Genomic DNA, 14,408 nt, shown 5'->3' with positions numbered 1-14,408 from the left:
CGCCCTGGGTTTGGAGTCTCTGTGGGAGTTCAGATCCAGTGCAGCTCCTCAGAATCTGGAAGTAAGAGTGCAGCTTCCAGCAGCACTGGTCACCCCCTGGGTACCCCCTCGGGGTAACCCCAGGACAGCACTGTCAGAACAGGGGCAGAGAGAGACCACTGCACTTCAAAGTGCTCTCACAGGTGGCACCTGAGTTAATTAAAAAGGGAACTACTGCTGGTAGCACAGCTGTAACAGAGCATTTTTAAATGTGTACAGAGATACATATTGAAAATACAGGAATAACCCCAGAAATTATATGCTGCAACAATCTGAATCCCTTTCCTCAGAATTTAACACCAGGTACCTCTTCTCTTCCAAAGCAGTAGTGTTTTATTTCTTCAGCCATACTAAATCATTAAATAATCTTTTACCTCTTTACAGCTCTTGCTACAAAAGAGGAAGAGTGGAAAGTTTTTTGTAGCGTGGGTTTTTTTTGTTTGAGATTTTTTGTTGATTGTAGAAGAACATCACTAAGTGAAGGCATATCTCCAACAACTCTGGATATTTTCCAATGTAAATGTTGCAGTCCTGCTGGGTGTCTGTCCTCCTTTAATGCCTGAGCTGACCAGACATCAGATTTCCCCAAGGGCTCAAAGCCTCCAGTACAATTCCCTTTTCCCAGATCATGGGTAGGTACCAATCAGACAAGTGGAAGTCACCCAAGTACTTGAACTGCAAAGGCTTTAACACAGGCCTGTGTGTTAGAGAGAATCCATGCTCTCCAGCCACATGAGGATTTCTGCTGAAGCACAGATCAACCACTAAACCTGCAACTATGTATGCTGGACTGTCTGCAGCACACTGAAGCACTTAAAACAAAAAAGCCACCAAAAAGATCAACCAACACTACTGGTAAACATTTTGTAAAAGATTTATTTAAGTATCATTTATCACAAAGAGGAAAATACATAGAAGATTAGAAGCATGCAACCATCTTCCACATTGCTATTTATTTTTCTTGCATTCCCAGCTCGCTGTAATAGAACTCCTGTGCCACCCTCACTTGGTTCCTCAAAAATACTGTTTCAAGACATAGGATAACCAAAAAAAAAACCACAATAAAAGGTAAGATAACATATGAGAAAAGTGCAAAGTAAAAAAGTCACATATATACCACATTCAAACCCTTCCCCTTCCAAAAAAATGGATAAAGGCAAACTGTCATTTTGCTGCACGATCAGATTGTCTTTATGAACTACTTTACAAAAAAATAATATAAATTAAGGGCATAATCCTGCAGACACTTATAATCACAGCTAACTTCAATCAGAGTGGCTCAATTGGTATTATTAAAAGCCACAAGTTAGTCACATGCATAAGTTCTTGCAGGTGTAAGGCCCTAAGGCAATAAAATGTTTAAGAGCATTAGGGAGAACAAAAATTAAAGCAAATGAAATCACTCTCAGATGTGTGTTGCTTAGTAAGTTTATATCAAACGTATTTTAAACAGAACAGTTTGCTCCTAAAGCCCTGAATATTTCTATTACTTAAGCAGTTTTGCAAGATTAAAAGACAAAACCCCCAGGAAGCTGGTACAGATGTTAATGAACATAAAAATTACTTCAGGCAGGTATGTAGGGAGGTGGAGGTTCCTTCTCAGGCATCTTCACTGCCATTTCATAGGTTGGCAGAACATACTAAGGAGAAGACATTTTGAAGTGATTAATGCAAGAGATTTCAAATGGGAAAACAAAATAAAAAAAGAGAACAAAAGCATACATGGCCCATCAGCAACTTAATTCTCTGTTGCAGGCAAAGTTATTTTAAGAATTTACTGCTGTTCCTAGTAAGCAAATAAAGAAGTGAAAGAAGTTGCAGGAGCAGTTTGCTGCTCTGCTGAGTCTAACCCTCAATCCTTCATCCACACCCCACTGCATCTTGACTTTGTAAAGCAGCAAGGAAGGTTTGGACTGGTGCAATCAAAGCTTCCCTCTACCACAAGAAAAACATTCAAAGACTTCTCTCTAAAGACCCTCCTTTTAGACACTCAGAATTTAGCTAAGAAATAACCTACCACAAAATTAGCTGCTTTAAAATGTTTTATCTTTCCAGTCTTTCTTTAGAAAGCTGGACAAGGCTTGGAAACATACATGGATGTAGTGATTTTCTACTTCAAAATTAATGACACTGCTTCCTTTTATCTCAAAACAAGATTTTACCTGTGGAGGAGCTTCAAAAGCAGGGTACACAGCAATCTCTGGCACATTTCTGCTGATGATGTATTTATAGCAGTTCCATACACAGTTAATTAGATATGCCTGAAAGAAGAGAGATTTTTCTTTTAAACATCTCATAAGCATTGGCTGATTCAGAAATTAGATGTCGGATGACATTCCTATAATAAAAAGGAGCATAAATCAACTTAGACAACACATATCTGAGGAATGGTTGCTATTTCACAGACCTGGCCACATACCTGTGTTGCTCTCCATTTAGCTTTGCTGTCACAGTGACTCACAGAGGATGCACCACACAGGTTTTAGCAAAAGAATTCACAGATCCATTCAACTAATCTCTGTCTGCCTCACAGAGCTAATCAAATTAATCACCAACTAGCTTATGCTTGTGTGGATCCCAGTCCAAACCTGCCAGGAGGAGGAGGAGAGGCCAACAGTACAATCCCACTCATCTCCCTGTTAGCAGTATTTCTCCAGCTAACTGCCAGTGTTAAGGAGAGAGCTCACACACACAACTGAGGCAGCAGGGAGAGGGTCGAGCAGTGAACCCTGACCTTCGAGTCAATACTGACTGCTGCAGAAAGAAACATTAGCATGATATGATGAGGATTAAGGTTTTTTATTACTAATTTGTGTAACATTAACCTCTCCAAATCTCCCACTGACAAGTTAGCACTGTTGTACAAAAGGTACCAAATTTCCCAACCAATACACAAGTGCTATCTATTGTATTAGGCTTTCACTCCCCCCAGTTACACATACATCTTGGAAAAAGTATAGAAAATCAGTAAAATTATTATTATTTCATTTTTTCTTAAATGCAACCTGAACGCAATAAAGGAACAGTATCATGGCCAATGTATATTGTAAATTAATTTCTCTAATATGCTTTGTCTACACAAAAGTTTTTATAATCCAAATGAATGCCTCATAATTTAGATCTTCAGAAAGAAACTGGTACTATCACCCTTCAGAAGGGAAGAAGATCCAGGTCTAGAATTAATTTATACATTTCCTCATTCCATCATCTCGCTTCCAAAACTTGCATTCTGGTTTGTTAGGCACAGTGAGAGATTTTAAACATTTTGTTTAAAAACTTGTAAGCATTAACTCAATACTATTTCACTACAAGCTTAATTACAACTATTAAAATTATCTCCAGGTAGACAAAAAGTCTTTTTGCATTCCTCCTTCCTACTCAGGAAGAGCAGAGCTGCATAAGCACACCCCACCCACACAAAGTTAGCTGAAGACACCAGTATACAACATATTAGACTTAAGTCATACTGGAACTGAACATCCCAACAATTGTTCTCAAAGAAGTTCTCACCTCAGCATTAAGAAGGCAGCTGGGTTCTGAATTCAGCATTGAGAATTAACTCAGATTGACACCGTCTCAATATTTATTAACTCTTGCAACAGACACATGATTAAGTTTTAACTTACCTTTAAAATGATAAATAATACAAAGAACACCAGAACAATAAACAAGAGACAGCTGGAGTCCAAAGAAAGGAGATCCTCTTTGTAAGGAAAATCCGGCTAGTGAAAAAAAAAAAAGGGGGGGGGGAAGGAGAGAAAGGGAAGAGATAAGATGAACACTGCACAATCAAATATGATAGAAAAACACCCAAACTTCCCACCAAATGAAACAAACCCTTGTGTAAACTTCTCCCCTGAAACAAAAAGTTCCATTTCTAACAAGTTTCTTCTTTATCCTCCCACAAAGCACAGTATTTATCCTCTCTCTGTACCACAAGAACAGATCACTACAGTACAGTCTGTGTCCCTAGTCACTTCACCGGTCTCATGCCAACACAGATTCTTCTTCACAGCTGTAGGACAGTGTTTGTACTCATGGTCCTCTACAGCTCTTTAATGACTTATGTTAATTACATCCTGTCAGTCCAACTTGAACACACTGGTGTGCAGTGTAAGATGTCACCCTCAGACTTGGGGGAGCCGAAACAGAAATTATGTAAACCTGTCTCTTTTCTTTCCCTGACCACAGCAACAAAGCCTCTCTCAAACACCAATCTAAAATTTTATCTGTTTTAAAGAGAACTTGCTTTTAAACATCTACCTGAACAAATCACAGTATCAGCCAGCCAGAGCTCATGGTCCCTGCAGACAGTACATGCTATGCATTGACTCTTCTTGCAGTTAAAACACAAGCAGTGTTAGTGAGAACTCCACTGCAGTTTCCTTAGAAAGTGTTGTTGCATCTTGAGAAGAGACACACATAGAATGTAAAAAGGAAAGCTCAGATTCCATGTGTAATGCTGTGGGAATCCTTACCTACACTTCTACAGTCCTTACCTATACTTCTCTTCCTGTTCTCTACCAATTAAGGATCAACACATTTTTAATCTGCAGCAGCAAATTTGCCACTAAGCCCCACTGTTTAAAAGGCACAGCTAAGTGTGTTAAAGAACACACTTCCAAGTCCAAATGTAGCCAACACAGTTTAAACCAGTAGTTCCCATCACAATTCTTTCCTTACTCTCCCTGGCTTTCCTTTTAGGGAGCCATGACAACTTTAACTCTTCCACCTCTGACAAGCTACCATACCCATAATAACCACCTATGGCTGCTGCAGGCTGAATTTCTTATGCAAAGGGAAGTGTAGCTCACTCACTCACCCATCCAATTAAAACAAACTTTAATTTCAAATGTAAACTATCAACTTGAGCTGAATACTTACCAACTGATCCAGGTAATCCTTGATTCTGGGCAAGTAGGTTAGAGAGCTGATGGCAACCAGACAACTGAGCACAAAGTCAAAGAGTTGGTAACAGAAAAATGGGATCAGCCAGCCTACACGATGCTAAGAAATAGAAAAAAAAAAAAAAGGAGCAGCCTGTAAATTATTTTGTTTTTAAAAAAAATCAAGCAGCAACTCTCAAACCATGAATTATAAATATACTTACAGCAATGGCACCATACACCATCATTGCACTGATTGTGAACATGAGAAGGGAGATAGCAAACAGAACACAGGCATTTTCTGCATTAAAAACAAAAAAAAAAAAACAAAACCAAAAAAACACAGTAAGAATCAGTCATTTCCCAGAGCTTTGTCCATTACTATGATCTATTCTCAATTGACTCATCCGTGCCAACTACCAGCAGCAGAATAGAGCAATTCAGATCCTTCCTAACAAAAAAAGATCTGGTTCAAGAAAACCTACAACTACTTGGAAAAATCCCTCTGCCTTAATCAAAAGCCTGACTAAAGCCCAGGAACACCAATTAGAAGCTTGACACAGTTTGACAGTAATGCACCATAATGACGCTGATTTGCAGTATGTGTCAGTGCTGAAAGTATGTGAGTGATTAACTTTACAACTGGACACAATGTAAGTGAAGCTAACACACTATCAACCTTTACACTTGAAAATGGTTTGGTTATGTAATTTGGTCACTGGCAGTGGGAGCTGCACTGCTCCTTCAGTAACACTAAGGAAAACAGGAAATCACTGTGTGGACGGTATCCCACTATTTACAACAAAAGACAGTTGAACAGAAACCAATTTGTAGCAAAATCCAGGACACTCATGGAAGCTGCGGGATAAGATTCTCCCTGTGCATCACAGTTACTGATTACAGAAGCACAGCTGCTTTCCACAAGTTAGATTATACTTGTTCTTTTTTGAACACAAAGAAAGCAGCTTGAGAATCTATAGACACGGTAAATAAATGTGTTTTAGCAATACTGAAGCCAACATTTTGTGGTTCTCCTGCTTGAAAAAGATTATCTGAGAACCCTTTCTATTCTGCAATTAATATCTACATACACAGATGGCATCAAGGAAGAGCCCCCACATATCTGAAATGCACTGTGTTGATCAGACATGTCTCAGCAATCACCAGCAAGTGTGGCTGTCTTCTGAGGAGTTATTACTCACAATATACAGTAGTACAATAATACCTGTAATGTTTTTTTCACACACACAAAACCCTCTAGCCCAGATGCCAATATAAGGAATAAAAATTTTTAAGTTAAAAGCATGTGATAGATTTTATACTAAAGAGTGAAGAAAGCACCTTCAGCTTCAGAAGCATCTTTCACTCATATAAGCTTAAGGCTACCAAGTACACCAACAGCCTTTACAGATCATATGACATTCTACAGACATCTGCTGTGATTTTACCTAGTATCTTAGCCTCATGAAGAATTTGGTCCTTGCTCCCACTCTTATTTCATTAGTAGTAAATGTGAGTTACAGTCACATGTCAGAACTGAGAGATACAGGTCATGGACAATTAATCCAAAATGCTCAAAACCCAGTTTTGTGCTGCACTATTTAACTTTGCTGAATCTAACCCTCCCTGAATTTTTATGCAATACAACACACTGAGGTAGATTAGAAGTGCCACACTACACATTTCTGCACATTTAAAACCAAGAGAAGCAAAGCATATGCACAAGTTTACAGACAGAATAGTTAAAAGCTTGACACCAGTTACAGCTGTATACATCATACACTCGGTAACAGAGTGAAAAACAGGCATAATTCTGCTCATGGTGCTTTCTCTTTCATTTATTCTGCAGGTGAAACTTGGAGAAACATTTTGGTTTCACTCAAGTACTTGGCATTCCAAATGTTGCTCTCATCTTCAAAAGATATCATGGTTTTCTTCTTAATAAATTCATATGCAGGAGCTCTAACGTTATTTCCTGATCTATGAAGATGACCAAAAATTCTGAAGAAAAGTCTTTAAACTTGTTTTCTGCTGCTTGTTTTACCGAGACAGCAAAGTTAATTAATGTTTATGGAGAAAGTGAATCAGAGATGTCCCACGCATACTTCAACACTCAAAGCATCAGAAGGCCAAGAAATCTCATCACTTAAGATGCTTGGGTATAAAATGAAGTTAAAATAATAGTCCATAAAGCTTTCTTTTTATTCTTGTAGAATAATTCAATCCCAGAATAACTGAAGTGAAATTCAGAAAACAAGATAACCATATTTATTAAAAGTGGTATGCATATATTACAACCTAATGTAAGACAAATCCATGGTATTGCATTCTTTATAATCCCATCAGCCAGCAGAGTTCTAGACCTACCAGCCATTCTATCGGAAGCATAGTAATTTCCAATGACTTCATACTGGATATCAACAGTTGGCACCATATTTGGATGAGTCACTTCTACTGTCAACAAGATGCCCATCAGCAAGTTCACCACCTGAGAGAGATCACAGTTACCTCAAGGTTAATTACTTTGCAACAGCTACGATGATTTTAATGAACACTAATAATCCTTTATTTCAGTTAAAAATAAACTCTTCCTTCTGCCTGTATGTGGAAGGGAAAAAAAAAGGTCAATTTACAGTTAAATTTCAAGCTGATTTAGTTAAACGACTATTAAAACAACCCAAAGAGTGTGGAGCACTTGCTAGGTTCACTGAATCACCAATGAATAACTTTGCAAATTGAGGTGATGGAAAGATTGCTAGGGATTCAAATAACACAAATAAGCTGATGCTGGCTTGATGAATGTACAGATTTGTGAACTGAAACTGGAAACCATTAAAAAAGGTCAGGCAGATAAAGGTACAGAATAAGGAATATTTTCAAAGAATTTCTGCTTTCTACAACAAATTGAATTAATTTAACATACAAATAAATTACTGGGTTTCTGCCACATATCAGCTTTAATAAGCTAGAGTGAAAATCTTCCTCTGCTTCCCAGATCACTTATTAAAACGTCACCAGTACTTATCAGAAAGGTCTACACAACCACAGGGGAAGTTAAAAAGTTTCACAGGAAGATGAGCCCCCACAATGTGGCCCTGTGCTCACCAGTCTCTCTCCTCCCTCATGCTGCTACTTAAGACTCCTTCTGTTGCCCCATTTTGGTACACATCAGAAAATGTCCTCAGTAAGAGCTCAAAGAATCAGAAGTAGCTTAAGCCTCTGTAAAATTGCCTTGACAGCATTTATAACGTATTCAAGGTTTACAGGGACATAGTTTCTGTTACTAGTATCTGGAGACACATGCCAAAGGTTGCATAACACAAAAAAACCTCATGATGGTCTCTTAGAGCTGCAGACATTTTCCAATCAGTATTCAGTACTGTCACACCAGCAGCACGATCCCTTCCAATTAGTCTCAAAAGAAAAAAAAAAAAAACAAAACTGGTTTGCAGTTTCTCACAACTTAAGAATATTTGAATATTTGCCAGGTATTTCTTCTTCTATGGGCATGGTTCCAGAAGTCAATGATGGTGACAAGTCTATGTACCATTACTGAAGATTTCAGGAAGGAAAAAAAAACTCTGAATCTTTTAAAAATGTTGGGACTCACAGTTCCTATAACTTTTTTCCCCTCACTGTTTTTATTCATTTTTTCTTCTTGTTCCCCCAGGGTTTACAGATAAATGGTGATAAGCTTGCAAGCACTTTGTGCTAAAAGAACCCTTTTGTGGAATTAAAGTTGGTAGAGCATTTCAATTTGTAGAAATGCAATCATCTCATATGTATTACACAAACTTACTAGAATTTCCAGCTATTTTGAGCCCCTTGTATTTCTACCAAGCATTTTATATGAAACATAGTAGCCAAAACAGCTAGCAGGGAAGAATTCTGTTTAACCATCAATATTTTTAGCCTCAAAATGCACTTATTTTCACTCACAGGATACTTCTTAAAGGGCAAACTGTCAAGTTGCTCACCTGTCTCATTTTCAAATCTTATTTTGCTTCACCATTCATCAAAAATATGGAACACTTTCATCTCCCACCTGCTTCATCCTTCTGTACTCCGGCCTTCTGCTCTCAATGCTCTCTGCATTTTCAACCCTTCTATTTCCTCCTCTCTATATTGGAAAATACCTTTTGGCACTGTACCCGTTTCAAAAAGCCTAGGTCAAGGTTCAGGTCTCTGGCAGCTGAAACACCGATCTCTACTTTATAAAGCACAAAAGTACATGTTCAAGTACAACTAAATCATTTATTGTTTATACATAGTCATGAGTTTGACTGCCATGATAGGCTATCTGCTTCAGGATAATGAGTAAGCAGCACCTGAATTGCTATAGAAGTATTGAAGAACTAGAATTTTGAGACTGTAATTCTCCATCTGTCACTTTCTTTTTTATTTTCATCTTATCTGTGATCCTAATTCAGTGTACCCAAGTCTTTAGTAATTTCACTAGTTACTGAGTGTAGTTCCAAGTATTAAAGGTTTATTTTCTCAACCTGAAATGGTATGCAAGTAAAACAGAAAATAAGAGTCATTCAAAATCCAATCTATTAGAATCAATGAGACCAAATAAAAATAGTAAAAAACCAAAACAAATCTAAAAAACCAACAATAACCCAACACCTTAGCCAATTCACACCTCGGGGTTTCCAGCACTCCATTACTACTGTTTACAAATCCATCACAACACTGAGCAATTAACTGAAATTCATATGTTAAACGTGATTAAGACCTACAGGGCCAGAGCCTCTGTTTTAACTACTTTCATTCTTTCCCAGAAGCTTGATAACAGCAAGACCACAAGGCTAGTTTCAAAATAATCAGTGTAACAGGCAGCAAGAATATGGTTTGGGCCACAAAACATTGTTAGAGCTTTTAAGTATATACTCACTGCTAATCAAATGTATGTTCACAAATGTCTACATAGAGAGGTCAGAAAAAACATAACTCATGTATGCTTCAGTGTAATATGAGGATTAAACCCACCACCATCTTCTTCTCAAAAAAACCCAAAACAAACCAAAACAAATTCAAAAAAAACCCCAAACCTGACAAGACAGCACTCAGTGGATACTGCAGCACCCTAAAGTAACACCTCAGAAATCTCAGCAGCCTCATTCTGGTCTTTTTTGATAGGAAATAAAAAATAGTAATAAAAACATTTGCAAAATGCACGTTCAAGTTCTTATTAAAAAAATAATCCCATTAAGATGAGAATAACCTTAATTTAGTTTTGTAATAGTTTAAGGAGTGTATTTTACATTTTCGTATCTGGGATAGCTAAGTTTAATAATTTGGTGTAGCTAGTATCAAAATTCAAAGAGCTGATATTTCAAATTCTCAGGTAGAAAGTTGTAATTTGTTACACCCTGGTAAGAGAAATAGTAGCTCCCCATATGACTAAAACTCAAAAGACTGTGGAACTCTTAAGAAGCATTAGCTTTTTAATAAGTGAGTTTTATCTCCACAGTGTACACTTTATTCCTCATCATGTAAGCGCTTCAACTCTCTGGAGGCCCAAACATGAAGTCCAGTTTTTCCCAAGCACTCAGAGTGACTTGGGCAAAACCAAGAATTCCTACTTATAATTTGCTTATATCCTTTTATGAGGGGAAAGAGGGAAATTGCCTTGCACTACTACACTCATTTTCCTTCCACTTTTCCAGTATTTTTTTCCCTAGACATGTTTCCAAAGTGGGGGGGGGGGGGGAAAGAAGGAGATTCTGATTTGGTTTGGTTTATTAATATATTGAAACAGTAAAAACTGAAGAAGACTAATTTTAAATAGGGTACTTCAGAGCCTCTAGCCCTACCAGTATCAGAGTGACAGACATGAGCCAACGTAACTAGTCTCAATCTGGTTCAGTGAACACACAATTCCAGAGATCCCCCTCATGCTCCTGCTAACCAGCAGCATTTGCATCACTGACTGCAGCCCTGAAGTTTGCTGCCAGAACGCAGCAGCCCCTCCCTCCAAAACACTGCTATTGGCTTTTATGCTGTTTACTGAACTCTGATCCCATTCTTGCCAGTGCAGCGCCCGAGCTTCCGGTTTCTGGAAAGTGCAGTGCCCAATATGAAAGTTTACAGGAAGAAACAAACTTCAAAGCAACACGACTGCAATTATGGAGGGAGGAACAGGAGGTTTCTTTTTCCTTCCAAGACAGAACAGCAGTGGGTGTTGCAGAGCTAACCAAGCTTTATCAGACCTGGAACTCAAGTACAATTCTGCCAGAAATGTTCTTAAGTTGTCTTTTGGTAAATACGCTTTTATTTACTGATCACAAACAGCAGCAGCACACAGACAAAACTGTGCTTGAGACACACTCTGTTCACACAGCATCAGCAGCAGACATTTTAGAAGGTAGACCTGGTTCTCTCTGGACTTGCAGAAGCACACAGCAAGGACAGTGACAAACCCGTTCCAGTGAGGAGCAAAGTTAATTGCATGCATTATTTAAAAGTACACAAATAAGCAAGGAATAGGAAAATGCCTAAAGAAATGGTTATGTAAGAATAACACATGTATTAAGTAGACAGAAGTCTTATCTTACTAAAACATCTGGAGTAGATTGCTGTGAGACTCCATTTTAAGTTTGATAGCAAATTCCTTCAGGACTGCACTGCACGAGAACACACTTTATATAGTAAATAGCAAGATTTTCAGTAACATAAAACTATTCTTGAACTAAACATTCTCTCCCTCCAAAAAGCTACATCCTTCAAAAAACCCCAGCAAAACCAAAACATACAAAATACAAACAAAAAGCCCCACCAAACCCACAAACCAAAAACCACTACCCTACACATAAAGTTACTACTATTTGTCCCACTGTAACTTAAAAGCAGAGATTAGTTAATTGATTTAGAAATACTTCTCGTAAGAACTGAAACACTAAGTTAGGGATATACTTAAATGGTGCATTAATTAACATGTCTAAAAAACCTGGCATGTTCTGGTCAATTTTTCAAAGCTTGGCAGAAGGCAATTAAATTTAACTTTCACTGTCAAAACCATATTTTCCCTTCAAAAGAAGTATAATTTATAGTTGAATTCTGAGTTTAAAGCATTAGGGAAGACCACCTAAAGCTTCATGTTATAACCTTTTTCAGCTCAAACACACAGCTGTTGCCAGATTTTAAAGTTATCACCCTTACCCAGGTGACAGCTGAGAACTGGATATAAATATTTTATATTTTTATAACACGGCTTAAAAAAGTGTTTGATACAGGTTTGTGTTTTTTTATGTAAAAACTCGCACCTCTGAAGCACTTTGCATGCCCCCCGCTACCTTGAACTGAGCCCTACTTTTCCCTCTTTACAGAGCGAGTGGCTGCGGTTACGCGGGATCAAAGCCGCACTCCGCCCTGCAGCCGCAGCCCCACGGCTGCCACCGACCCCTGCACCCATCCGGAGAGGAGAAAGAGGTGCCGCATCCCGGCAACAAGAGGAAACTTAAGCACAGCAGGAGAGGTAGAAACTGGAAGTGCTACCAGGTCTGTGGCCACGGAAATATCTCCCTGTCCCCCGCCCCCAGCAAGTTCCTGGCTTTGCAGACACTCCCGCGAACAGGAATCGCAGCGGAAGGCAGCGAGGTGCTTTTGTTCTGGAACGAGGATTACTGTCCCCCTTGCTGCTCACGATTCCTGCTTTTACTTGAGGGACCAGAAGCATATTCTCGAACTGCATCCATCGGCACAGGCTGGTTCGCAGGTTTCTAAAAGTTTGATTCGCAATACCGCAATGGACCTTTTCCTTTGAAATGAACTAGCAATAGAACTTAATCAGCACCAAGACTTTTGTCCTACTTCGTTTTGAAAGAGATGCCTCCCTAAAGTTTTGTTACATTTCCAACCCCCTACCCTGCCTTTTCCTCAAGTCCTATCTCTCCAGCAACTTTGTTTGCCTGTACATTTTTTTGCCAACTGAGGGACCAAGAGGCACAAAAATAAACAATCTTCCCATACTTGTTGAAAATAAACAATAACTCCCCAAAATCAACCCCCCCATGCCTCTAAAGGCAGTTTCTGTGCATGGCTGTTTCATATCAACACAAAAATTCAGCATTCTTTGTTTCTCACACTCTGGAGAAGGGCAAAGGAGAACACAGGTTTTGATTACAGCTTCAGGAGAACAGAAAAGGTATGATGCAACTTTTGTAAACTATCCTCTCATTTTTACTGCCCACGAGGATTAAGGGGAAGGAAAGATGAGGAAATTACTTCAGTAAAGGGCAGCTCAGGCCCTCTTTTAAGGGAACCAACGAAGTTCGGACTCCACTCCAGGCCTTTAACTTGCTGGTACTGTTTTCACATTTCCACTTCGCCCTAGTTCAGAACTTTATTTCTAATATTTCATCCACACTACCACAGCTCTTCCTCGGAGAGAAAGTACTCATAAGTCGGAAGAAAGGCAGTATTTTGGGAGCCAAATTTGTTTCCACTGCTTTTCAATCACCGTTTCAGGAACAGAGTATGGAATAACCAGGAACTTCTCTTGCCACAAAGCTCTTGCTCATTCTAAGACACTCATCTTCCTCTCAGAGGTTACACACCATTCACGGGTACCTCATCTTATTCCTCTACTGTACACCCCGAATTCCACTCTCCCCCAATCTCCTCCCTTACAAGTTCAGTACTGTATTAAAGTCTCAATCCCTCCAAACCAAGAAAGAGGAGAGCAACACAATCCCTGAGACGCAGATTAAAACGCTCTGAACTTTCTCTTCATTTTCTTTTTCCAAACACAAGGGGGGCTGCCGAGGGACAGGAATACTTCCTTAGCCCGAAGGAGAGCCCGGGAAAGAAGAGGGGCCCGAGCCCCGGGGTGACCCCAGGCAATCCCCCGGTGCAGCTTCCCCGGCCGCCCGGGCAGGGCAGCGGGACGCGCGCGCTCCCTCACAGCGGCCGCTGCTCCCCCGCCCCACCGAACACCCGCGCACGCGCGCTGAGCACGGCCCCCACCACCGCCCCTGCAGCCGCTGGCCGCCCCCGCCTCTCACCATGTACCAGGTGCCCAGGATGATGGTGCCGGTGCGCACATGGCAGCAGCCGCAGCACCGGGCGCTGTAGATGCGGTCACGACTCCGCTTGAACGTCATGGCGGCGGCGCGCAGCTCCAACCGCCGGACCCACCGCCCGCCCTCTCCAAGCAGTTCCCGACACCGAGGGCCGTAGAACCCCCGGCGCGCGCGTCACCGCCGCACTGACCAATCAACCGCCGAGAGAGTGTCGCGGGGCGGGCCTGTGTTGCCGCGGTGACGGATGATTGACAGCTTCGCTGACCAATCACAACTGCTCTGTTTCTGACGCCCCGCATTCACCTGCGGCGGCGGGGGCCGCACCTGAGGTGGGGCGGTGCCTTTTCCGCCATGTTGGGCTTTGCCCGCCTCTGCAGCCGGCCCTCAGGCGGGTCTGGGGGAGAAAGGTCCTGCCCTACTTGCCTGGTGCAGTGGAGCAGCTCGCCGGGCGTTTGAG

At 40.4% G+C, this 14,408-nt stretch overlaps 1 protein-coding gene across 1 annotated transcript; it reads right to left on the bottom strand.

The window, feature by feature from the left end:
* Nucleotides 1-897: 897 nt before the first annotated feature.
* On the bottom strand, nucleotides 898-14,127 carry LAPTM4A (lysosomal protein transmembrane 4 alpha). The gene is made up of 7 exons (XM_041419943.1): nucleotides 13,934-14,127; nucleotides 7,293-7,413; nucleotides 5,150-5,226; nucleotides 4,924-5,046; nucleotides 3,666-3,761; nucleotides 2,202-2,300; nucleotides 898-1,679 (listed from the first exon to the last, which is right to left on the bottom strand). The coding sequence occupies exons 1-7, from the start codon at nucleotides 14,030-14,032 to the stop codon at nucleotides 1,605-1,607; spliced, it is 690 nt and encodes a 229-aa protein (XP_041275877.1). The 5' UTR covers nucleotides 14,033-14,127; the 3' UTR covers nucleotides 898-1,604.
* Nucleotides 14,128-14,408: the final 281 nt, after the last annotated feature.

Source organism: Onychostruthus taczanowskii, unplaced genomic scaffold (genome assembly GCF_017590055.1).
Source record: "Onychostruthus taczanowskii isolate IOZ18803 unplaced genomic scaffold, ASM1759005v1 scaffold11, whole genome shotgun sequence".
Classification (NCBI taxonomy): domain Eukaryota; kingdom Metazoa; phylum Chordata; class Aves; order Passeriformes; family Passeridae; genus Onychostruthus; species Onychostruthus taczanowskii.
Note: the sequence above shows the minus strand (reverse complement) of the source record. Positions and strands in the feature narration are given on the sequence as shown.

Bases quoted from the DNA above. Each gene is read 5' to 3' on its own strand.
- LAPTM4A (XM_041419943.1), bottom strand. From the start codon at position 14,032: ATGACGTTCAAGCGGAGTCGTGACCGCATCTACAGCGCCCGGTGCTGC. The intron at 7,414-13,933 runs GTGAGAGGCGGG...GATCTCTCTCAG, and splicing joins TCCTGGGCACCTGGTACATG to GTGGTGAACTTGCTGATGGG. The intron at 1,680-2,201 runs GTAAAATCTTGT...TCTTCTCCTTAG, and splicing joins CTTTTGAAGCTCCTCCACAG to TATGTTCTGCCAACCTATGA.